The 27,463-nt window shown below is 35.4% G+C and overlaps 1 protein-coding gene across 1 annotated transcript in view; it reads left to right on the top strand.

The window, feature by feature from the left end:
- Window positions 1-27,463, top strand: part of LOC131819920 (phospholipid-transporting ATPase ABCA3-like) — a 148,788-nt gene that overhangs the window by 42,389 nt on the left and 78,936 nt on the right. Inside the window, exons 6-10 of the mRNA XM_059155338.1 lie at window positions 5,869-6,128; window positions 13,006-13,122; window positions 13,468-13,585; window positions 17,959-18,132; window positions 24,996-25,177. Coding sequence (XP_059011321.1) covers window positions 5,869-6,128; window positions 13,006-13,122; window positions 13,468-13,585; window positions 17,959-18,132; window positions 24,996-25,177 — 851 coding nt within the window. The remainder of the gene's footprint in view (window positions 1-5,868; window positions 6,129-13,005; window positions 13,123-13,467; window positions 13,586-17,958; window positions 18,133-24,995; window positions 25,178-27,463) is intronic.

Below are 27,463 nucleotides of genomic sequence, written 5' to 3'. Positions count from 1 at the left end.
CCCTCTTTTGCTCAGTTTCTTTATTCTTTGTCATTTGGTCTTCTATATCACTAATTCTTTCTTCTGCCTCATTTATCCTAGCAGTGAAAGCCTCCATTTTTGATTGCACCTCATTAATAGCTTTTTTGATTTCAACTTGGTTAGATTTTAATTCTTTTTATTTCTCCAGAAAGGGTTTTTTATCTCTCCCGAGAGGGTTTCTTTAATATCTTCCATGCCTTTTTTGAGCTGACTAGAACCTTGAGAATCGTCATTCTGAACTCTAGATCTGACATATTACCAATGTCTGTGTTGATTAGGTCCCTAGCCTTCGGTACTGCCTCTTGTTCTTTTTTTTGTGGTGAAATTTTCCGCCTTGTCATTTTGCCCAGATAAGAGTATATGAAGGAGCAAGTAAAATACTAAAAGGGTGGCAACAACCCCAGGAAAATATGCTTTAACCAAATCAGAAGAGATCCCAAATCATGAAGGGGAAGAAAGGGGATAAAAAGAGGTTCATAAAGAAAAAAAAAAAAAGAAAGAAAAAGAAAAGTAACAATTAAAAAAAATGAATAAAGAAAAAGTATAAAAAAGAAAAAATATATATATATATTAGATAAACTAGTTAAAAAACGTTAAAAAAGAAAAAGGTAAAAGTTAAAAAACATTTAGCAGAAGAAGAGAAAAAAATTGAAAAAGAAAAAAAATTAAATTAACTGCAAGACTAAAGAATCATGGGGAGAAAGCTCCATGCTTTGCTTTCTCCTCCTCTGGAATTCAACTGCTCTCCTTGGTATTGAAAGTGTACTCCTTGGTAGGTGAACTTGGTCTTACCTGGATTTCTTGTTGATCTCCTTGGGAGGGGCCTGTTGTGGGATTCTCAAGTGTCTTTGCCCAAGGTGGAATTGCACCACCCTTACCAGGGGCCGGCCTGAGTGATCTGCTTGAGTTCACTTTCGGGAGCTTTTGTTCCCTGAGCGCTTTCCGTAGAGTTCCAGAGGACGGGAATGAAAATGGCGGTCTCCTAGTCTCAGGCCTAGAGGAGCCAAGAGCTTGGGGCCCCACTCCTCAGTGCGCCCTCAGAGAACAGCGCCCATTTACTCCCGTTTCCCTAGCCTCCAGCCACGCTCTGAGCTCACCGAGCCTGCGACCAGTTCAAGGTAACGCCGAGCTGAGAGCTCACTCCTCGGCTCTGTCTCTGTAGCCAGCTTCCCCATTCTAATACCTGCAAGCTCTGCGACACTCAGACACCCCGATCCTTCTGTGACCATGCGGGACCTGAGGCCACGCTGACCCTGCGTGGTCTTCACCCTGGTTTAGCCTCTGGAGTGATGTCCCTCAGCGGAACAGACTTTTCAAAGTCCTGATTTTGTGCTCCATTGCTCCGCTGCTTGTCGGGAGCCGGCCACTACCCCCCGCCCCAGGTCCATCTTCCCATCACTTTGGATTCACTTCTCCGGCAGTCCTACCTTTCAGAAAGTGGTTGATTTTCTGTTTCTAGAGTTGCTGTTCTTCTTCTCTTCGATCTCCCGTTGGATTTGTAGGTGTTTGCAATCTTTAGATAAGCTATCTAGCTGATCTCCTGCTAGCTGAAGTAGTCTCAGCCTGCTACTTCTCCGCCATCTTGACTCCTCTTTGAGAAGTTATCTTTAAGAAATCATTCAACAGCAGACAAAAGCTATGTGTAATTGAACTATTATGAATAAAAATTGGCAACAATCAAAACCGTGTATAATAAGTATCTGGTTAAGAATATGAGGATATGTCAGTTTGGTAACTACCATGTAGTGGTTAAAAATAATCCTTATTAGGCCTAATAAATAGGGAACCATATATATAGAATCATAACTATGAGACGTATGTATAAACCTATGCAACAATTGGGATGGCTGTCCAAAAATGAATATAGTTAAACTAGAGTGATGGTATTGATTGCATGTTGTTATTTAATCTTATCAAAAACATCTTGAATATTTTTCCAAGAAAGAGTTAAAAAGGAATCTCATGGTGCACCTGGGTGGTTTAGTGGGTTAAAGCCTCTGCTTTTGGCTCAGGTCATGATCCCAGGGTCCCGGGATCAAGCCCGGCATCGGGCTCTCTGCTCAGCAGGGAGCCTGCTTCCACCTCTCTCTCTGCCTGCCTCTCTGCCTACTTGTGATCTCTTCCTTTCAGATAAATAAATAAAATCTTAAAAAAAAAAGGAATCTGGCCTTTCTTACAATTAATCTTCTGCAAATTAAATGTAATTTGTGAGAGTAAGTTAATTGAAAATAGCATGATCTTGGTAGAAAAAGTAATTTAAACGAGAAAGAAGAATTGGTCACATAAAAATATTTTAAATAGAGCATTTCTTCTGGAAGGAGGTGTTTCCTTAAAAAGACCATTTTCTATAAAACAAGAAAGAAGATAATCAGGCAAATTCCAACGATTGAGTGATACTGCATAGCAAATTTACATTAAAAAATTGGTGTAAGGGGACACTCTGGTTAAAGTGTGGTGACTAGGAGTTAGGTGACTTGATGTATTTTGTTCAGACTCTATTAATTGGTAGCTTTATTATCCTAAACGTTCTGGATTAAGTTTCTTCATCTGAAAAAGGAATGTTTGGATGAGGTCACCATTTAGGTCCCTTTTGACATGAAGATTCTATGATATTAATTATTAGAACTTTAGCTGATTAAATTAGCTGAGGATAGGTGATGAGAGAGAAGATCAGAATTAGTTCAGTGAAATTTAAAAGTGAGATTTTAAAATTGTAATAAGAACACTTAAGATGAGATATACCCTCTAACTTTTAAGTGCCCAATACAATATTGTTAATTATAGCCATGTTGTTGTACAATAGATTTTTTTAAATTTTATTTTTTCAGTGTTCCAAGATTCATTGTTTATGTACCACACTCAGTGCTCTATGCAATACATGCCCTCCTTAATACCACCATCAGGCTCACCCATCCCACCAACTTCCCTCCCCTCCAAAACCCTCAGTTTTTTTCTCAGAGTCCACAGTCTCTGATTTCTAAAATTTTTAATATTGCAAACCTGAAATGCTATTCATTAAACACTTCTTAATATTTCCCTCTCTCCAGCTGCTGGAAATAAAGATTCTGCTTTCTGTTTCCATGAATGTAGGTCAAATGCCCAATATAAGTAGAATCATGCATTAATTGTCCTTTTGTGCATAATGTCTTCAGGGTGCATCCATGTTGTAGAATATGACAGAATTTCTCTCTTTTTAAAGGCTGAATAATATTTTACACTATGTATATGGTATATTTTGTTTATCCATTCATCTGTGGAGGGACAGAGGTTGCTTTTGCCTCTTGGCTATTGTGAATAATGCTGAATGAACATAAGTGTGCAGATTATCTTTTTGAGATCCTTTCTTCGGTTCTTTTGGTTATATGCCAAAAAGTGGGATTGCTAGATCATACGGTAGTCATTTTTAGTATCTTGAGAAACTTCCATACTGTGCACCATTTTATATTCCTATTAACAGAGCACAAGGTTTCTGGTTTCTTTACATCATCATTAACACTTGTTCTTTTATGGTTTTTTGGTAGTGGCCATCCTAACAGTTATGAAGTGATCTTTCATTGTGATTTGGATATGTATTTCTGTGATAATTAGTGAAGTTGAATGTTTTTTCCTGTGTTTTTTTTGATCATTCATGTGTTTTCTTTGGAGAAATGTCTTTATGAGTACTTTGCCCATTTTTTTTTCTTTGCCCATTTTAGAATCAGCTTATTTTTGTTACTGAGTTAGAGGAATTCTTTATGTACTCTTTTTTTTAAAGATTTATTTACTTTATTTTTATTTTACTTTTACTTTTTATTTTTATTTATTTATTTTTAAACATCTTAATTTTTTTTTCAGTGTTCCAAGGTTCATTGTTTATGCACCAAACCAGTGATCCATGCAATACATGCCCTCCTTAATACCCACCACCAGGCTCACCCACCCCTTCCAACCCCTCCTTTTCAAAACCCTCTTTGTTTCTCAGAGTCCACAGTCTCTCATGGTTCATCTCCTCCTATGATTTCCCCCAATTCACTTTTTCTTTATTTCTCCTAATGTCCTCAATGATATTCCTTATGCTCCTCAAGTAAGTGAAACCATATGATAATTGACTTTCTCCGCTTGACTTATTTCATTCAGCATGATCTCCTCCAGTCCTGTCCATGTTGATAACAAAAGTTGAGTGTTCATTAAATGATCTGTCTATTGCTGAAAGTGGTGTGTTAAGATACCCTACAATTAATGTATTCATATCAGTATAACTCTTTATTTTGTTTAACAGTTGGCTTCTGTAGTTGGCTGCTCCCATGTTGGGGGCATAAATATTTATAATTGTTAGATCTTCTTGGTGGATAGACCCTTTAAGAATGATGTAGTATCCTTTTGTATCTCTGACTAGTGTTTAGCTTAAAATCTAATTTATCTAATATGAGAATCACTACCCCAGCTTTCTTCTGAGGCCCATTGGCATGAAAGATGGTTCTCCATTCCTTTACTTCCAGTCTGGATGTATCTTTAGGTTCAAAATGTGTCTTTTGTAGACAGCATATGGACGGGTCTTGCTGTTTTATCCAGTCTGTAACTCTGTGCCATTTTATGGGAGCCTTTAGGCCATTCACATTGAGAGTGATAATTGAAAGATAAGTTATTATTGACATCATGTTGCCTGTGAAGACCTTGTTTCTATAGATTGCCTTTTTAAATTTCTGTTCTGTGTCACTCTTGGGTTCTTTCTTCTTTTATAGAACCCCCTTAATATTTCTTGTAGTGCTGGCTTGGTGGTCACATAACTTTTAAACTTTGACGGTCTTGGAGGCTCTTTATCTCTTTTGTTTTAACTTTTGCATGCAGTTTAAGGTAAGGATCTAACTTCATTCTTTGGCATGTGGATATCCAGTTTATCTACCACCATTTGTTTTGAAGAGAGTATCCTTTCTCCTGGTGGCCTTGTCAAAGACATTTGACCATGTATGTAAGAATTTATTTCTGGGATGTCTGTTCTGTTGGTCTCTATGTCTGTCTTTATGCTGCTAGTATACCAGTACTGTTTTGATTACTGTAATTTTGCATTATATTTTGAATCAGGAAGTACAAGGCCTTCAGCTCACAAGAGCAAGTACTCTCTTTTCTTGGGATTATTTTGGCTATTCGAGATTCTTTGCAATTTCATATGGATTTTAGGATTTTTTTTTCTGTTTCTGAAAAAAATGCCATTGGGATTTTTAAAAAAGTTTTTAAAAGAATTCTGGTTAGTTAACATACAGTGTAATATTAGCTTGGGTATACAATTTAATGCTTCAGCACTTCCATACATACACCTGGTGCTCATCACAAGGATTTTGATAGAGGTTGCATTGAATCTGTAGATAATTCTGGGTAATATGGATATTTTAACAACAGTGAGTCTCCCAATCCAGGAACAAGGAATGTCTTACATTTACTTGTGTCATCTTTAATTTCTTTCTGCAGTGTTTAGTAGTTTTCAGCGTAGAAGTCTTTTCACCTCCTTGGTTAAGCTTATTCCTATGTATTTTATTCTTTTTGATGCTATTATAAATGGGATTATTTCACATCTTGTTTTGAGCATCACTTGTTTACATATCGGGTATGTCTAGTATTGAGTTCTCATTTATTTTGGCTGATAAAATTACATAAAGCAACAGTATCATTTTCATATAGTATTTTAGTTTTGAAAAGATAGTAATACAATTTCATGTTATCTATTATCTGTTTGTGTCCCAAATCACTATAGGTTTTGGGAAATTGTTTTGTTCTTTGAGTTAAAAGCTTTGAATTACCCAAATTGCCTTCTTTGTTTGCCTGGATGTTTCTTGGTATACTGAACTTGATCATCTTTGTTTTCTCATTTAGGGTACATCAGAGAAGGGTTCCTGCTTTTGCAGCATATCATAGACCAGGCCATCATTACATACCACAACGGTGAAGCTGCAGAACGAATGTTAAATGATGCCATCATTTTGCTTAATAGGTTTCCATACCCTGCTTATTATATGGATTCTTTTTGGTACAGTTTTTCAGCTCTCTTCCCTTTGATAGTTATACTTGCATTTTCTCTAACTGAACTTACCCTCATCAGGACCATTGTTTCAGAAAAGGAAAAGAGATTAAAGGTAATTTCACTTTCTTTGTAGCATTTTGGGCCCAAGGAACAGATTTTGTGCTCTATACCTTTGGCATTGGTAAATAATTATATCACAATAACAGTGTACAAATATACAAATTTTCTGATGGCCTACTTTTATCTAAATTCTTGATTTGGCCTATAGCTTTATTGACTAATGGCTAGTTAACATGAATATTATGGAGAGAGGTCATATATTAAATATGCTGAATCTTTTTTGGAATAAAATAGGCAACAAAGAAATAATCATATGAGGTCTTGAGTTAGACTGATTTAAGATGCACTACAATTCCAAGATTTGAGATGCATGTCAGTGTTGAGTCAGATTAAGACCAAATTGTAACAGTGGCTCTAAAGTAGCTAAGAATACATTATATGTATTTTTATACATATATTAAATGTATAAATTTTATATGTGGGGCTAAAATATATTATATGTTTATAAAAAATTTTAAAAAAAGGGAAATCCATTGATTCATCCATCTATCCATTAATCTGTTCATTTATTTATTAATTACCAACTTCTTATCAGGGACTTTGATAGAGCTTAATTTTAAATATTGGCTCCACCAATAATTAACTCTGTGATCATAGCCTGCTTCTTAAGATGTAAATTGAAGATAATACCAAATTTCTAGGGTTATCAGGGGGATTAAGTGACGTTTTGTTTTAAAAACTACCTAGGTCAGTCTCTCACCTATAGTAAGCACTCAACAAATGGCAGTTAAAAAGAGAGGACACAATTTCTACCTACTAGTAAAGGTTTAGTTGAGGAGATAGTAATAAACTGAGTTACTTTTATACTATTAAGTACCTACAGGTGTGGAAAAGCTATTCTTAAAGTATTGAGGTTGTACTGCTTGATCTGTGCAATGGGGGACGGCACCAGAGGATGGACTTTAAGACTATTGGTGTCCTATCAGTGCTGCTGGCAGAAGAATGACTCTGGAAAGGAATGTGGGGGTAGCATGGTTTAGATTAAGGGTTGGCAAGCTTTGTGTGGAAAGCACAGAACAGTAAATTTGTTAGGCTTGTGGGCCACATGCGTCTCTGTCACATATTTTTTTCCTTTACCCCTCCCCCTCCCATTTGGTCCATAGACGTAGTTGGCTCACATGGAGTTTAACTATGATATCAAGACTGAAGAGGTGGAACCAATTGTGAAGCAACTAGAGCAGGAGAAAAGCAGGGAGTGCCTATGGCAGGGTGATGTAGTATAAAGGAGGGAAGAGTTTAGGAAGTATTTGGGTGGTAGAAACCAGTGGAAATGGATATGTGCATAGTTAACTTCATATTCTGAAATTTTGCACATACTTTTTTCAGTAGCTTTCTTTTCCACAAATCATGTTGTTCTTAAGGTAGTTTGATCTTACTGTCTTGGGGTGAGGATATATGCTATGTTTCCTTAAGGGATGGTGATGGTTGGGTTTAATGAAGACAGAAAAATACAGAAAGAAAAATCATTCTTTTCTGAGGCAGGGTATTTTCCCTCTTTCCAGATTGCCTGGATATGCTAATGAAACTTACCATCCTCCAAATCACTAAGGCTTGGAACCTCAGTCTTATCAGTATAGTATAGTATAGTACAGTATTGTGTAGTATTGTATATACAGTATTTAGAATGCTGCCATTCTCTGCCTCTATAACTTCTAGGTACGTTTCTTAACTTCTCTGTGCCTTGACAGTAAAATGGAGGTAAAAGTACTCCTATCACATAGGGTTATGGCAATGATTCAAGAGATACTGGCTATAGTATATAGAAAATGTGATGTAGATGTCCACAATAGTTATCTGTTTTCTAAATTCTGTTTCTTTCTCTCTATGTGTAGAAATGTCATTTTCTAGTGTAAACTCTTACTGATTTTTTACCATCCAGCAATTTCAGAAATCCTCTCATTGGTTTCCCTAACCACTGTTTTTCCTTAGTCTTATTTTACATTAAGCCCTTTTCTTTCCACCCCAAATGGTTAATTTTGTACCATTCTTATTTTTGTTTCTCTGACCAGCATGTCTTTTTCTCTCTTTTCTAAGTAGTAAGTAATCTCTTTGAAATCTATTATCGACTACAATTTACTAGTTTTCTCTTTGTGTCTCCAGGTCATGTTACACAAACTTCAATCAGGTAGTTTAGATTTCTAATTAGTTTTTCATTTTAAAGTTTATAATTGAACTATAAAATACATACATATAAAATCTACATACCTATGTGTGGATCACTGACTTATCCAACATGAACACACCCATATAATACTATTCCAGTCAAGAAATATAATGCCTGCAATCCAGAATTCCTCACATTCCTTCCAAATCACTGCACCTTCCCTCTTCCACAAAGATAATCACTAACTTCTAAAACCCTATGTCGGCATTACCTGGTTTTAAACTTTATTTGAATAGGATTATACAATAGCTATCCTTTTGTGGCCTGTATAGTTATAACTCTGCCATTTTCTTTGCTGTGTACTATTACATTTAATGAATATATCACAATTTATCACTCTTCTGTGGATGGATGCATGATTGTTCCAGTATTGGGCTATTACAGTAAGCTACTGTGAATATTTTAGTGCACATGTGCACATTTTTTTGTTGGGCTTATACCTACGATTGAGGTTGATGGAGTATACAGTATACATGTTTTCAACCCTGTTAAATGAGGCCAAATGTTTTGCCAAAATGTTTGTGTCAGTTTGTTCTCTTAATCAGTAATGTATGGGAGTTAACTCTTGGTCTGTATGTATGCCGACACTTGGTGGTGTTAGTCTTTTTAAATGTTAACCATTCTGGAAGGCATATATTGATGCCTCATTGTGGTTTTATTTTATTTTAATATTTATGTATTTATACATTTATTTATTAAATTTAAGTTCAGTTAGCCAAGGTACAGTATAATCATTGTTGTTTTAATTTGATTCACCTCATTAACTGATGTTGTTGAACATCTTTTCATATACTTATTGGCCACATGGATATCCTCTTTTGTGAAGTATCAGTTCAGAAGTCTTTTCCCCATTTTTCTGTGGGGTTGTGTGTCATTCATCTATTTACAAGCATTCTTTATATTTTTGAATACTAGTTTTTAGTATGATGTTTATATTGCAAGTATTAACTCCCAGTCTCTAGCTTGTCTTAATGGTGTCTTTGGATTTATAAAAGTTACTAATTTTAATATAAGTCTTTAACTTTATGATTAGTGCTTTCTGTGTCCAGCCTATGCTGGCTGAGTTCTCCCCAGGTCTTTAGATACTCTTCTTTTCTAATCTTTGTATTTAAGCTTCTTTTTTTTTTAATTAAATTTATTTGTTTTCAGCATAACAGTATTCATTATTTTTTCACCACACCCAGTGCTCCATGCAATCCGTGTCCTCTCTAATACCCACCACCTGGTACCCCAACCTCCCACCCCCCTGCCACTTCAAACCCCTCAGATTGTTTTTCAGAGTCCATAGTCTCTCATGATTCGCCTCCCCTTCCAATTTCCCCCAACTCCCTTCTCCTCTCTAACTCCCCATTGTATTTAAGCTTCTAAATTTCCCTCTAGTCCTAATTTTAGTTGCATCCTGCAAATTGAAGTATAGTGTTTTCTTTATCGTATAGTTCCAAGAGTTTCTAATTTTCATTTTGGATTTTTTCTTTGACCCATAAGATAATTAGAAAAGCATTTAAAAATTTTCAAATATATTAGGAGCCAGTATTTGAGTTAAAAATAACTCAAATAAATAAAGATTTTATTTATTTATCTGAGAGAGAGCATGCACATGTGTCAGGGAGAGGGACAAATAGATTCCCTGCTGTGCAGGGAGCCTGATGCAGGGCTTGATCCTAGCACACCGAGATCATTACCTAAACTGAATGCAGATGCTTAACTGATCCACCCAGGTGTCCCTGTTTAGATCTTTAACATGGACTTTTATGTTAGTATATCAGTTATGGGGAGAAGTATGTTGAAGATCTCCCTCTATTATTATTGATTATTGAGTTGTTGGTGTTCATGATTGATTGTTATTAGAGCACTTTTTTATGATAGCTGCTTTAAAGTCATTATTAGATAATTCTAATATCTATGTCATCTTGATTTGGCATTTGAGGATTTTCTTTTTGTTTTTAGAGCTTAGATTTTCCTTATCTTGGTTTGTTGAATAATTTGGGGTTGTATCTTGAATATTTTGAATATTGTGTTATAAATCCCTTGACCATTTTGAAAATTTTCCATTTCAGTTTCTAGCTATCTCTTCGTGCTTAGAATACACATCTTTGCAAATGGCAAAATCCCATTCTTGTTTTTGGCTGATTAATATTTCATTATATATATGCTACATCTTCCTGATCCATCTGTTGATAGGCACTTGGGTTGCTTGCATATCTTGGCTACTATAAATAATGCTGCGGTAGACATAGGGAAACATATATCTTTTGGAATTAGTGGTTTCATTTTCTTTGGGTAAATACCCAATAGTGGAATTAGTAGATCATATGGTAATTCTATTTTTAATTTTCTGAGGAACCTCTACACTGTTTTCCATAGTAGCTACACCCATTTGCATTCCCACCAACAGTATGAGAGGGTTCCTTTTTCTTATTATCCTCACCAATACTTATTTCTTGTCTTTCTGATTCTAGCCATTCTGGCAGATATAAAGTGTTATATCTTATATTTTGATTTGCATTTCCTGAGGATTAGTAATCTTGAACATCTTTTCATGTCTGTTGATTATCTGTATGTCTTCTTTGGAAAAATGTCTATTCAGGGCCTCTCTCTATGTTTTAAGTGGATCATTTGTTTTTTTGGGTATTGAGTTGTGTAAGTTCTTAATATATTTTGGGATGATAACCCCTTACTGGATATATCATTTAGAAAGACCTTCTCCCATTCAGTGGCTTGTCTTATTTTTGTTGATTGTTTCCTTTAATGTGCAGAAGCTTTTTATTCTGATGTAGTCCCAATAGTTTATTTTTGCTTTTGTTTCTAGATATATCTAGAAGAATGTCACTATGACTGATGTCAAAGAAGTTACTGACTGTCTTCTCCTCTGGGATTTTAATGGTTTCCTGTCTCATGTGTGGGTCTTTAATCCATTTTGAATCTTTGTCTGTGGTATAAAAGATGGTCCAGTTTCATTCTTTTGCATGTTGCTGTCCGGTTTCCCCAACAGCATTTGCTGTAGAGACTATTTCCATTGTATGATCTTTCCTTTTTTGTAGAAGATTAATTGACCACGTAGTTGTGGTTGATTTCTGAATTTTCTCTTCTATTCTGTTGGTCACTGTGTCTGTTTTTGTGCCGGTACCATACTGTTTTGATCACTACAGTTTTGTAGTATAACTTGAAATCTGGATTTGTAAGACCTCTAGTTTTTTCTTTTCAAGACTACTTTGGTTATTCAGGGTCTTTTGTGATTTCATATAAATTCTAGGATTGTTTGTTCTAGTTCTGTGAAAAATGCTGGTGGTAGTTTGATGGGGATTTCATTAAATTTGTAGATTGCTCTGGGAGTGTAGACATTTTAACAGTCTATGTTCTTCTAATCTGTGAGCATGGAATTTCTTTCCATTTGTGTCATCTTTAGTTTCTTTCATTGATATTTTATAGTTTCAAAGTATGGGTCTGTCAGTTCTTCAGTTAAGTTTATTACTAGGGTTTGTTTTTTTCTCCACATCCTTACCAACACCTATTGTTTATTATGTTTTTTATTTTAGCCATTCTGATAAGTGTGAGGTGATACCTCATTTGATTTGCATTTCCCTGATGATAAGTGATGATGAGCATCTTTTCGTGTGTCGTGGTTGTTTGTATTGTTTGTATGTCTTCTTTGGAGAAATTTCTGTTCGTGCCTTCTTTCTACCCATTTTTAATTGGATTTTTTGGCTTTTGGGTGTTGAATTTTGTAGGTTCTTTATATATTTTTGCATACTATGATGACTTATGGTTCATGAAGCTCACTTTTAAAACTCCACTTCTAAAACAATCTTGCCCATTATGTTATTTGGATTTAAGTGTTCATAGATGAAGACATTGAGGCACAGAGAGGTCAAGGAGTTTGCTCAAGGTTATATTGCTGGTAAGTGGCAGGAAGAATGAGGATTCAAACTGGGGGAATCAATCTCAGGTTTATTGTACCAGGGAAACTTAGCCTCAGAAATGTACAGAGACAGCATGATGGAAGGGGAGGAGCACAGAACAGGGAGCTCCTTCTGTGCAACTTTGTAGAAGCAACTCACCCTCTTTGAGTCTGGCTTTTATGATCTGTAAAATTAGGAGGGTGTATATATATTAGGGAATGGCAAACTTTACCTGTAAACAAAACCAGATAACACATATTTCACGCCTTGCAGCCCTTACTACAGCTATCAGCTCTATTGTAGGATGAATGCAGCCACAGTACAGAAATGAGTGAGCAGGGTTCTATGCCAATAAAGCTTTAGTTATAAAAGTATGAGGCAGCCTGGATTTAGGCCATAGGCTGTGGTTTTGCCTGTCCCTGCTTTAATCTGTAATTGAATTAAAGCTTATATACCTTCATTTAATATTTCTGGAGGTAGTACATAATAAAAAGAAAGGTCTTATTTTTTGTGTTTAAATTTTTAATTAAGTATTTCTTGTGTTAGAACCACAGTTGGTAAGTTATTAGGGAGAAGATCTGGACTCAGAATTCTGAGTTGGAATTGTAGCCCTGCTGCTCATTAGACGGATGGTTTTGGTCGAATCACTTAACTATTCTGAGACTTGATTTCTCTGTAAAATGAGGGTGATAATACTTAGCTTATGTAGGTTTTTGTGGGAAATAAGTCAGTTAATATTTATGAATGCATTTTGAAAACTATGAATTGTTTTTCATGACATTTGATTTGTGTTTACTCTCCTACAGGAGTACCAGCTCATGATAGGACTCAATAATGCTATGCTCTGGGCTTCCTATTTTGTCTCATTCTTTCTGATGTTTTTAATTATCATCTGTTTACTGTGCGTGATTTTATTTGTCAAGGCAAGTATGTATTTGAATGCAGTAGGCTGCATCTAAAGCTCGAGAGGGATAAAATAATTGGGGATGGGCTGAGTGAGTTTTAGGTTACAAAAGAATATATGCATTTTGCTTTGAGTCCCCTTGGGAATTCAGAAGCTGCTCAGTTTTATCAGCACACAAAACCATAGACCTAGATGGGCAACCCTTCCCCAAGAAAAGAGTTACTTAGTTAACTTTGCATCTCTCTGAGCAGTGACTCTTTCACTAGGGCTATTGAAGTGGTAAGGGTATTTTCTTTGGCCTCCCTTGTTTATCTATGACACCTCTTACAGTAGGACTAAACTGGCATACCGGTTGTTTTGTTAGATTGCACCTGAAGTAGTCATCCAGTACAGTGACCCGTCTCTTGTCTTCGTCTTTTTCCTGTGCTTTGTCATCACCTCTATATCCTTCGGCTTTCTGATTTCCACACTTTTTGATACAGGTGAGTCTAAGACTCCCCCACTTGACAGATTCTCAGCATTTCGGTTGACAAAAGAGGATTTCGTTTGGGAGCTCCTTCCAGACTTCAGCTGCCAACTCATATCCAGCCTCTGCTTATTACACTTTAACAAAAAAGACAGATATCATATGCATGTAAAATGATTTGAGAGGAAGGACAAAGATCAGGAAAATCAATACAGCAGAGGATGCCCATAAGAAGAGGATAAAAACCAACATAAGATTACATGTGACAGTAGGGTATTGACTAAAATAGGGTAATGTGGAAATATTCATTCACTCACCTGCTCTTTTAAGTCTTTGGATCACTCTTCACATGCCAGGAACCATGTCGAGTATGCAAAATGCTCCTGAGAATCGACTTCCTGCCCTTCATGTTCTCACGTATGAGAGGGATGTGTAACTGGATAAATTCAGACTGGGCTAAGTTAGGAAATTTGTACAATTACTTCTCCAGTGGTCATTTTCTGTTATCACTTACTAAAAAAAAATGTCTTCTTTTTCAGACAACAAATATTCACCATTTTCATTTTTATAACTTAGATATGCTGAATAATTAGAGTATTACTTTCAGTCATTTAAGGTGTAAGTACTATAAAACAAATTGCTTTATGGTAAAATTTACATTTCATAGGTATTTTTATTGTTTTCAGCAATAACACTGCTACCAGTTGGTGCATTCTTACAAAATAGAGAGTCATACCTACCACCTATCATGATGTATAGTAAAACTTTGAGTGCAGAGAATCATTATGTCAAAGTTAGGCTGAAGGTGACTTGCTGAAGAGCAGGTTAAAGTGGACTAATGCAAAGGAACAAATCATTGGCCAAAACAACTATGATACTGATGAAATATTTTTAAAAATTCCTTCTGTTTATAAAATCCAAAAATTAGGTGACCTAGAAGGTGATTGAAAACCAAAGATAGCTTTTGTGTTGGGATTTTCTGTTGAGCACCAGAGATTTTGGTGTTTTCTTCTGCCAGCAATTCAGGAGCTAATGTAAGTCCAGAGAACCTGCCAAAAGTGGACTATGTAAGAAGACTCCTCAAATAAAGGTAAAACCTCAAAGAGCCGCTCTTGCTGTGCAGGTGAATGAGAAACAGAGGTGCCGCACAGACTGCAAATTCTTGCCTTCCTTAAATTCACCAAGGTCTTAAGATTGTGGTTTATGTGAGAAGGGCATCAGTGAATGCAGTCAGCAGATAAAAATTCCAAGTTTTAATAGCAGAAGATTAGTGAGTTATATAAAGTTTTATATTTTGGAAGTTACAGAAGTGCCTCTTTATCCCTCTTGCAATCTCCTTATATTCTGAAGTTTTTTGGTTGTTTTTTGTGATTCAGGTTTTAGTTGGCTTTTTGACTAAATGAAACTGCATGTACTATGTAGGGAATGATCTATATATGAAGTGGTATCATTCTGTTATTTTTCTACTGACGCTTTTCCATATCTGCTTTTTTATTATAAGTCCTTTAAGTTTTTTCATGGCATGAAATGGATAACAAATGCAAGAGGGTATATACAGTGTACCTAATAATAAAATGAACACCGAGGTGCTCACCCAAGTACCAAACATACCATATTGAAAAATTGCTAGTACCTAAGGAACACTTTAGGTGTTCCTTTCTAATAATAACCACTATTCTGACTGACTTTTCTTTACAGCTTTTCTACTTATATGTCTATCACTAGCTAATGTACTGCTAGTGTTATAGTGAAATTATACCGTATGATTTGGATACAACATGGTATTAATGATTTAAGTGTTATCTACATAGTTGTGATTTAATTTTTACTGCGGTATAGTGTTCTCTTGTACACTTAGCAGTTTTATACTTCATAGGTATTTAGATTATTTCTAGTTAGTTATTGTTATGAATAATATTGACGTGAACATTCTTGTATATGTCAGCTGGTAGAGCTGTACAAGATTTTTTCTGGGGCACATAATTAGGAGTGAAATTTCTTACTCAGGTAGGATATGTGAGCATGTTACCTTACTGGATTATAGAAAAACTGTTTCCAAAGAGGTTGTACAATTTCAAATTCCTCCTAGCAGTAGGTAAGAATCTCTATTGTTACTAGCTTTTAAAATTTGTATCATATTTTGAGGTGTGAAAGACATCTCATTGATGCCAATCATGTTTTTAGGTTAATAAGAACCCTGTGTGTTTTTCTCTATAAAATGCCTGTTTATATCTTTTGACCACATATTTTTATATCTTTATAAATGTATAATATACATGCCATAAAATTCACCCACTAGTAAATTTTTCAAGTTATGCAACCATCACCAAATCTCATTTTAGAAATTTTCCATCACTCCTGAAATTTCCTTTGAGCTAATTTTTGGTCAGTCCTCATTTTTATCTCTCCGGTACAAGGCAACAAGTTAACTGCTTTCTCTCTACATAAATCAGGGTTATCTTGCCATTTGGTATATATAGATAAAATGTGGAGTCTTCTAAAACATTTAGTTTCTTTTACTTATAATGATTTTGAAATCCATTCATGTTTTAGGATGTATCAGTATTTCCTTTCTGTTAATTGTTGAATAATATTTTAATTATATGGATATACAACATTTTGTTTATACATCCCAGGGTTAAAGGACATTTAAATTGTTCACAGTATTTTGGGCCATTAATAACACTGCTATGGCTATTTACATACAAGTCTTTGTGTGGACATATGTTTTCACTTCTCCATGAAATGGAATTGTTGGATTGTGAGATAAATTTATATTTAACTTTTAGAGAACATCCTCAAATTTTTCCAGTGTGGCTGTATAATTTTATATGTATCCCTATCAGTCATTTAGGTGTGGGGCTCTAGGACCCCTAGGTTGGGGGTTTGATAATAATCCAATAAGGATTTAAGGTGATTGAAAAGGATCTGTTTCTGTTACATCCATACTTTAGATGTAGCCCTTCAGGGCACGTAGTAAAAGTTTGAGGTATTAATTATGGCTTCTTTTCTTTAGTATGTCTTAATTTCTGTATGCCTTTGACACTGTCAGAAACTCTGCTCAGTCCCTCAGACTCTTTTTAAAAAATTATTTTATGTCAGTCACCATACTGTACATTATGAGTTTTTGATGTAGTGTTCCATGATTCATTGTTTGCGTGTAACACCCAGTGCTCCATGCAGTCCAGGGTTTCCTTAATACACATCACCCGGTTCAAATAGGCAGTAACCTCTTTGACATCAGCCACAGCAACTTCTTTCAAGACACACCTCCAAAGGCAAGGGAAACAAAAGCAAAAATGAGCTTTTGGGACTTCATTTTGGGACTCTCCTGTGCACAGCAAAGGAAATCATCAAGACAAAGAGGCAACCCACAGGATGGGAGAAGATATTTGTAAATGACACTATGGACAAAGGGCTGATATCCAAGATCTGTAAAAAACTTATCAAACTCAACACCCCAAAACTAAATAATCTAGTAAAAAAAAATGGGCAGAAGACATGAGCAGACACTTTCCCAAAGTCCCTCAGACTCTAAGCCATAGCTTGGATTTTACAAATGCTTCAAGGTGGAAATTAGCACCAAATTTTAGACTGATTGCTCTTGAGTTCTTGTCTTTTACCTTGATTTTGGCCGTATAAATTGCCCTTGCTTGGTAGCTTTCTGTCACTCAACATACTTAAAAAGTAATACTTTAACAAATCAATCAATCAATCAATCAACAAACAAACATAAAAAATAATTTTTCTAGATTTTTCTGTTGTCATTGCAAGAGTTGGTCTGAAATAATGCAGTCCCCATAATACAGAGCATCCTAATCTAGATGCTTCTGTTACACTTTTTCCCTGTCTTCTTAATGTACTGTTTTATAAAGTATTATAAATAAGTATTCAAAGTAACATAAATAAGACTGGAAATATATCTAAAACTACTGTCAACTTTTTCAGTTTTCATCTTCCAAAATTCCAAAATAAATGGAAATGTGTAGGTGTATTCATACGATGTAATTAGTGGTAGTGTACATCTCGAGATTGTTAGACTGAGTAGTCATGAATAAAAATGAAAAAGAATGTTTCTATAAACATAAGGATAAATCCTTTTTTAGATTAGTAAATAACCACAATCATAGCCTTAGAGGGAGGATAAATTCCAGAAAAGTTTATTCCTTGTATCATTCATTCATTCATTCATTTGAGCAAATATATTTACTGAGCACCTGTCTATGTTCAACACTGTTCTAGATGCTCATGAGAGAGTACTGACCAAGACTGTTTCCCTTCTTTTGTAGGATCTACATTTTAGAGCTCTTTTATAATAAGATGAAACTTCTACATTAAGCTTTTGTAGTTTACTTGAACTGATTCTGTATTTTCCTTCTTTCTTTTCAGCTACTTTGGCTGTTTCTGTTGGAGGTTTCCTCTATTTTCTCACCTTCTTTCCATATATATTCATGCAAACCATATATACACAAATGGCCCTCACCGAGAAGCTGGTTTTCTGTCTCCTTTCAAATGTTGCAGTAGCTTTGGGGGCTAATATTATAAGCCAGATGGAAATGAAGCGTGAGTCTTTCCTTTATAAAATTAACTTTGATGATGATCCCAGGAAGAAAAGGCATGTTGTCTGGGGTTTGCCAGTGGAGTGGGTGGGGCAGTGGGTGAGAGATGATTGTAATGTTTCCTAAGTAGTTTTTCTGGATTGTATTTTTTTATCATAAAAATGCTATCTCTGTATTATATGTATGCATGCACCATATATATGTATACCTGTATACATGAACATGTATATGCAAATATGTATTTACATATGTATTTACATGTCTTTATATCAGTATGCTCATCTTGGTGGGCAGTTTTGCCACCTAGGGGATATTGAGAATTCTGGAGATATATTTGGTGTTTGATGATCATGTCTAGTGAAGGATTGCTACTGATATCTAGTGTGTAGAAGCCAGAGATGCCACTAAATATCCTACAAAGTACAGGACATTCCCTGAAACAGAAGTATACAGGCTCAAATGTCAGTAGTGCCAAGGATGAGACATCCAGCTAATACCCATATTTTAACATCTGTGAGTTCACACTGTTGGATCCAATTCCTATCTAGTATCAAGAGTTCTTCCTAGTTTTTCCCTATCCCATATATATACTTCCCTGTCCAACCATGAGAAATGTTGCCTGCTACCATTATCAGTATAATTACACATTTGTTCAGTTTTTCCTTACTCTGGAAATAGGGAACCACTCATCCATACCACTGTAAACAACAAAAATATTAAGTGTGGTAATTGTTTGTAATTCTACATTTCTCCTTCAGAATCTTCAGATTCTCTCCAGAATCTTTAGGATTTTTCATATATAAGCTTAAGTCATCTGTGAGTAAGAGTAGTTTTAGTTCCTCCTACGTAATTTGCCTTATCTTTTTATTTGGCTTAACTTCTATGGCTGTAACTTCACGTGTGTACAGTGTTGAATAGAGGTGGGAGAGTGAACATGTTTATCTTGTTCCTGATCTTTGGAAGAAAGCTTTCTGTCTTTTACGGTTTTTTTTTTTTTTTAAGATTTTTATTTGTTTACTTGACAGACAGAGCTCACAAGTAGTCAGAGAGGCAGGCAGAGAGAGCGATGTGGAAGCAGGTTCCCTGCTGAGCAGAGAGCCAGATGCCATGCGGGGCTGGATCCCAGGACCTTGAGATCATGACCTGAGCCGAAGGCAGAGGCTTAATGCACTGAGCCACCAAGGCGCCCTGTCTTTTACTTTTTTTTCTATTATTTAGTTGTGGGTTTTTCATAGGTGACCTTTATCCAATTAAGAAAATGCTTTCTCTTTCCATTTTTAAATGTTTTATTATTGTTGTTATTATGAAAGAGTATTGGTATTGTCAGATATTCTTTCTGCATCAATAGGAATGAGCATGTAACTTTTTTTCCCTCCTTTTTTCCAGCTTTATTGAGGTATAACTCATAAAAAATGTATATATTTAGGTTTTCAGTGCGATTCTTTAAAGTTGTACAGTGATACATGATGATTTAATATATAACATATAGACTGTGACATGATGATCAGAATAAAGTTAACACATCTATTACTTTAGATACTATATGTGTCTGTGTGTGTGTGTGTGGTAACAACTTTTAAGATCAATTTCTTAGCAAATTTCAAGTATACAAAAATTATTATTAACTATAATTACCATATTGTACATGAGATTCACAGAATTTATTCATCTTAAACTGAAAACTTATACCCTTTGACCAACATCTCACAATTATACCCAACCCACAGTCCCAGGAAATCATTCTTTTTTTTTTTTTTTTTTTTTTTTTTGGAAATCATTCTTTTGCTCTCTGGTTCCATGAGCTTTTTAAATAAAATACATAAATGAGATCATACATTATTTGTATTTCTGTGTCTCTGGCCAGTTTCACTTAGTATAATGTATTCCAAATTCATTCATGTTGTTGCAAATAGCAGGATTTCCTTCCTTTTTATGGTCAAATAATATTCCTCTGTGTGTGTGTGTGTGTGTGTATACATGTATGTATATATACACATAGTTGACCCTTGAACAATATGGGGGTTAGGGCACTGACTGCCCATACAGTTGAAAATCTGTATATAACTTCTGACTCCCTAAAAATGTTACTAATAGTCTAGTATTGGCTGGAAGTCTTACCAATAACGTAAGCATTTGCTTAATTCATATTTTGTATGTTATATGTATTATAAGCTATATTCTTTTAATAAAGTAAGCTAAAAAAAGAAAATTTTATTAAGAAGATCATGAGGAAGACAAAATGCATTTACAGTATTGTACATATATATTTTTTAAGATTTTTATTTATCTGAGAGCACAAACATGAGAAGGGGCAGAGCGGGGAGAGAGAATCTCTCAAGCAGACTGTGCACTGAGTGTGGAGCCTAACATGGGGCTCGATCTCACAGTCTTGAGATCATGACTTCAGCCTAAACCAAGAGTCAGACACTTAACTGACTGAGCCACCCAGGCACCCCTGTACATGTATTTATTGGAAAAAAAATGTCTAAGTAGACCCACAGTTCAAACCCATGTTGTTCATGGGTCAAATGTGTATATATCACATATTTTCTTGGTTAATGGAATGGGTATTTTCTTTTTCCATTCATCTGTTGATGGATACTTAGGTTGTTTCCATACCTCGGCTGCCAGAATAATGGTGAAGTGAATTTGGGGGTACAGCTATCTTCAAGATCCTGTTTTCATTTCATTTCTTTTTTTTATCTGTTTTCATTTCTTTTGGATATATACCTAGGAGAGGGGTTGCTGAATCATATGTTCTAAATTTTTGAGGAACTTCTACTGCTTTCTGTAGTGGCTGTATCAGTTTACTGTCCCATTAACAGTGCATCTGGGTCAAGAAAAGAATATGTAGGAGAGGGACGTTATTTTAACACAAACGGTAAAAGGGAATAAAATGGAAAGTTTGTCTACATTAGAGTTCAGTTCATATATCCTGATATAATTAAATCACATAAGTAGGAACGAATAGTTCTATATACATTTCCATTATTTCCTGGGGGCTCATTCTAAATGCAAGTGTACATAGTGTAAGAACGTATAGAGCCTGCTCCTCTGGTGTCATTGCCTAGTAAAAAAGTAATAGTCACCACCAACAAAATAGTCTAAAAGCTGCCTCCAAAATTAACATTAAAGGGGTTCTCAGGGAAATCATTATGTAGTATGTTTGTTTTGTCTTTAACTATGTGTTTAACTATCACATTCAATAGGAGTTCATATACAATATAAAAATTTAAAAAAAAACAGAAAAACTCAGACTACCCTACAACACACAGATATAACAAAGTATACATGGTCAGAGATTCCATAAAGCATTTAAAGATGCATTTACTTATATTCTATTTTTAGTACCTAAAGTGTTTTGAGTGTCCATTTTTTAGTATATGTATTTTTAATCTACATATGGAGTATAGTAGTAACAAATCCTGTATTAAGTTCAATTCAAATTGGGTTTTGCAAGTTAGTAACTTAAGTGCTTTGACAAAGTTATAGAAAGTACATTTTCTTATTTTCTATTTTCATACAGTATATAATTTTTTGGTGTTTATACCTTTTAAAAGTTAAAGTCAACCAAATATTAAGCAATACGTACCCTAAAAGTTTAGGTGGTAGTTTGTATTTTAAAAGAAGCAATTTCCTTATGATTTGCCTCAAGTAAGTAGCATTAATAATAAAAATTGAGAAAAGCCCATTGAAAATACTGATTTAATTTGGCAGCAAATGGTTATTCTTTGGAGACTAATGAAGGTAGACATGACCCATCAAGATGAAGTGGGCCCTTTCAAATACTCAGTAGTCTACATAAAATTAAAAAAAAAAAATTTCTAAAGAAGCATCTGTAGCTACTAACAAAGCGATGCCATGTTTATAATAACTTGAAGCAAAACAAATGCTCATGGGAAAAAAGCTGTGTTTTAATATTATCTAAATACACATTTAGTTAATAGCCCAGTAACATTTTCCTTTCAGTGCAATTCTCTTTCTGTATAAGGCAGTTCCTGGAAGCCAGACAGTTTAGATAATGAAGGAGTTAAGTTAGGGAGTAATTGCTTGCAGGGTTTTTTGTTTTTTTTTTTCAAGATTTAATTTATTTGTCAGCAAGAGAGAGAGAGCACAGGCAGGGAGAGCTGCAATCAGAGGGAGAAGCAGGCTCCCCGCTGAGCAGGGAGCCTGTGTCTAGGCTCAATCTCAGGACCCTGGGTTTATGACCTGAGCCAAAGGCAGATGCTTAGCAACTGAGCTACCCAGGTGCACCTGCTTGCAGTTTAAATAGCAACTTTTTGCTTTCCAGTCAGTGTGCTAATAGTTGTGCCTAACAAAAAAAAGCACTTCTTAAAAGGTACCATTTCTGTTTTTTTCATTATATGTAATCTTTGTATATGAATCATGGGAAACTACAAAATTAACAAATGTCTTATCCCTGAAATCCATGTATCTGTGTATTCAAATTCCATGTACTCAAATCCATGTATTTGTGTAGCACTTAACCTTTACAAAGAAAAGCGGCTCCAAAGATAGTCTTAGACACAGGAAACTGATCCTTTTTCACTTTGTACCCACCTCACAACCTGATTTTAATTGTCTTGGTCATGGACCTTTCCAAGAAGAGATTTTTATATTTCAGTTCCATAGTTGGTTATCAGGAAACCCTCCTTTTCCTCTCTTGAAGGAGTTAGGTCCAATATATTGATGTTGGTGTATCCCCTCCAATATTTTCACAGTTTCAGGAAGCATGTCCTCTGGTTCTCTGCCTTCACCTTCATTTAAAGCTGCTGCCACTTACGGGTTTGTGGAGCCAGAATTGGAAGTTTCTTTAATTTGGGTGTACTTGATCCAAGTTGAATGAATACGGCTAATTCTTTCTTTGTCATCTGACCCCACACCCAGACTTGGAGGTCTGCGGCTTCTCATTCAGCTGGTCACTTCTCAGCACTGTGACTGGAACTTTCCCTGGTTACTCCATAGCCTGCAGTTAGATGTGGCTTTTTTTTACTTCTCTCTCTTACCTTTCTGTCCATCATTGTCGCTGCCCCATCCTCTCCTGTAGCTTTTACACCAAGGACTCTGGCATTTCTTTTTTATTCTTTCTTAGAATTTCCATCTCTCTGCACACATTATCCATCTGGTCTTGCATGTTGTATATTTCTTCCATTAAAGCACTTACCATGGGGTGCCTGGGTGGCTCATTCGTTAAGCTCTGCCTTCAGCTCAGATCATGATCTCAGAGTCCTAGGATGGAGCCCCACATTGGGCTCTCTGCTTGACAGGACGCCTGCTTCTCCCTCTCCCACTCCCCCTGCTTGTGTTCCCTCTCTCACTGTATCTCTCCCTATCAAATAAAAGCACTTACCATGTTAATCACAGTTTTTTTTAGAAATTCCTGGTCTGATGATCCTAAAATCTTTGTTCTATCAAAGTCTAATTCAGATGCTTGTTCACTCTCTTCAACCTAGGTTCTTTGACCTTCAGTATGCCTGATAATTTTTTGTTGTAAGATGGACAAGAGGGGGGCAGCTGGGTCCTCAGTCAGTTAAGTGTCTGACTCTTGATTGCAGCTCAGGTCATGATCTTAGGATCCTGAGACTGAGACCCCCGTCAGGCTCTGTGCTTAGCAGGGAATCTGCTTAGGATTCTTTCTCTCCCTCTCCCCTTCCCACTTTCGTTCTGTCTCTCTCAAATTAAATAAATCAAATCAAATATTAACATAAAAAAATAATGAAAATAAAGTGAATCCCTTATAAGCAGTTAAAAAAAAAAAAAGGTGGCCATGGAGTACTGGGTAAAAGGAACCACACAGTAAATAGGCCTTTAGCGATGTAGAGATAAGATATGTAGCTCTATGACTTGGCTTCAATCACTTGGTAAGTTTGTACCCTTGGACTATGAACTCCATTAGTGCTTCTCAGTTTTTTGCCCTGCTTAGATGGGGCAGGATGGCTCGAGGGAACTAGAGTTAGGTATTTACCTTCCCCTAGGTGAGTTAGGCTCTGGTAAGATAGTTTCTTATGAAGAAAGGCCTGATTAGGAATGAAGTGCACAGGAACATTTCCAAATAGCTCTTTCCCTCTCCCTCCTAAGAGTATGAGGGGATTTTTCTCTGATATTCACTGTAAGGAATTGGCAGGGCTCCCAAAGGTAAAACTTGCAAAAGCCTCAATGACTTGATCCCGTGGAATATTTAACCCTCAGGCTTGTTTACCCTGGGTTTGGCAATTCATCAGTTATAGTTTAGGTTTTCCTACCCCAGTTCTCATTCCCTTGGAGGTTTTTGCTTGAAGTTTGTTTCATTAAATTCTCTGTGCCTGCCTGTCTGTCTCTCCAGTTGTGGGGGCAGTGGTTTGCCTTGTGACCTCATGTCTCTAATAGATCTAAGAAGAATTTCAGTTCACCTTTTTACTTCTTGTTAGGATGGAGCGGTGATTCCTGCATTCCTTACAGGCCAGACTTGAAACTAGAAGCCAAACCTTGTTTTTGTATTTATGAATGTATTTCCAAATGTATATATCTTGCTGGTTATTTCGGTGGAGATTCACATGAAAGAGAATGGAGTAATAGGGCCGCCATCACAACCAGTAGGTCTGTTTATGGCTTTAAAGCTTACTTTATGGACTTTTTGTGACTATTTTTGTTTCAGTCACTACTAACTTTTAGTTGAGTTTGGCTGTAGAAAGAGGCAAATTGTTTCATTACTTACTTTATTATCGTCTTGGACAGCCTGAATTTCAAAGTATCAGTGAATAGCAAACAGACAGTACCTGTCTTCAGAGAATACCAATACTTTCTTATTGTTTAATGATGAAGTAGCTGGATAAGTTTGTTCTAGTCACAGTTGGGCACCTCAGGTAACTGTCTACTATTATGTTTCAGAATATGGTGTCCAGTGGGATAACATCCAGTCACCAGTGAGCCCAGATGATGATCTGCGTTTTGTCCATATTATGGGAATGCTTTTATTTGATGCTGCCTTGTTTGGCCTTATGGCCTGGTATATGGATGCTGTCTTTCCAGGGAGGTATGGTGTGCCCAAGCCTTGGTATTTCTTTGTGCAGGTAAGTTCTAATGATTCTATCATTGAGAGAAACCCCAGTTCTTATGTATTTAGTTTGTTAAACAGTGAACGTTGTTACCTTAAACACCCTCTCTGTGGTTCTCCAGTCTTATGATACTAATACAGTTTTTATTCTTTCTGAACTAAAACCATTACAAGTCAACTTTGTGACATGTGCAATAGAATCAGATAGCTTTCTACAGGAAAAAAAAATCACCTGTCTGAGTGAATGTGTGGTGGTGCCCTTAGATCCTAGTGAGGGCGAAATGAATTGTGTCTCATATCTGGTTTATCAGCACCTGCTTTTTTTCTACTATTAGCCCAAATTACTTAGAATCAAAGCCACAGCAAAGTGAGAAGCATCTCTATCTTAGTCTATTTGCAGTCTACTTTTTTATTGTTCTGTGGTTCAAAGTGAATGGTTCCCAAACTCTTAGTCTCAGAAATCCTTTATACTCCTAAAAATTATTGAGCACCCCAAAGAGCTGTGATTAATATGGGTTTTATCTATCAATATTAACCATATTTAGAAATTAAAAGAAATTTAAAAAATATTTGTCAACTTATTTAAATATATTACTAATAAATGCATTGCATGTTGAGGTCAGGATTTTGGGGATAAATAGCTTTTTTTCAAAATTTAAAAATATTTGAAGAGTGTCCTGTTTTATAATTTTTTTCAAATATTTTTTATATTTACTTAATAAAATAACTAGATTCTCATTGGAGAGCGTATTTCTGCTTTTAATTTTTTGCATTATGTTTTTTTGCTTGAAATATATGGAGAAAATAAAACCTCACGCAGATACGTAGTTGAAAGATGAGGAGTATATCAGTAGCCTTTTTAACAAATTTGGGTATTTGCTGTGTCAAGACTAATGATAATTTTCTACCAGGTAGTTGAAGTTTGGAATCTGAAAACACATTAACAAGCATTTCTTATTCTGTTTCATAATAATATTCATTGGTGTATCTTGTGATCTGATAGATCTTTAACCATGCATAAATTTGTAACATCATATTTTGGTTATTTGAAAAATATTGGTTCATCAATACAAACCTTCCAAGTGATGACACATTTCATCATACATTATCAAAGCATCATTTATTAATATCAACATGATGTTATGATAGTTTTCAAGAATTATAAATTTGTCACGCAAGAGTAGGTATCAGTTTTTCAAAATTCTAGTTTTCACTTGAAAGTTCCAGTTACATCATTAGCAGCAAGTATTGTCAGTTCCTTTCTTTTAAGTAATAAGATTTCTCCATTAATTTTCTTTTTTTCATGGGTAAAGTGATAGAAGTTTACTAAGTGAATATACAGTAAAAGCTCTTAAGAGTGAGAGAGGTCCCGACAGGATTGCTAACAAGGGCCTTTACAGTTGGTCTTTTATAGAAAGCTAACCAGCGAACTTAAATCCTTTCAGCACCTTCAATGGCTTCCTTCCTTTTTAGGGTCTTCATTAATTTTCAAGAAAATGTCTGCTAGATATCCAAATCTAAAGAACCATAATTTTTGTATCTGTCATTCTTTCAGAAAAAAGTGGATTCCATGAAAAAAGTGGCTAGTTCACAACTCAAATGACACAAGTAATTTTTCTTAGAGCTTCCATTATATTTTCATTTGCTATAGAAATGCTTTATTCATATTTCCCATTTCATCACACAGAATATTTAAAGTATCATATTCAAGAAATGAAACTTAATAACTAATTTTTACTTTTTCATAAAAGACACAATTAAGTGAAATAAATTGATTTATTACTGTGTCTAGTGGTGAAGAGGATGGTGATTGCTTAGTACACTTTTATGTTACTAATTTGATTAGCATTAAAGCACCAGGCATTTTATGCAACATTTCTTTTATACCACCAATGAAGATATCAATGCAATAGAAAGATGAATAATATATTTTTAGAAGTATTTTTATGAAAAAGAATTTTGAACTCACAGACTCATGAAAATATTTAAGGAATCTCCAGGTATCTATCTGTATACTGCATGTCCAAATAAAAACACTCAACTTAGAGTGATAGAATGCTTTTTGCCAAACCATTTTTAAGTAGATTTTATTTTGTTTTTCTTCTTGGACAGTGAGCTTTTAAATAACAGGTTTTGTGCTTACTGTGTAGAAGTTCACATTCTAGGTAGTTTGCTTTCAATTTTGTTTCAATGTATGTGGTTCAACCCATCTTGAAACCAAAGTGAAATGAGCCAAAGTGTTAAGAGCGTTTCATTTTTCATTGACATCATTTTACTGACATCCTGATGACTATGGTTTTGG

This window comes from Mustela lutreola, chromosome 17 (genome assembly GCF_030435805.1).
Source record: "Mustela lutreola isolate mMusLut2 chromosome 17, mMusLut2.pri, whole genome shotgun sequence".
Taxonomy (NCBI): Eukaryota; Metazoa; Chordata; class Mammalia; order Carnivora; family Mustelidae; genus Mustela; species Mustela lutreola.
Note: the sequence above shows the minus strand (reverse complement) of the source record. Positions and strands in the feature narration are given on the sequence as shown.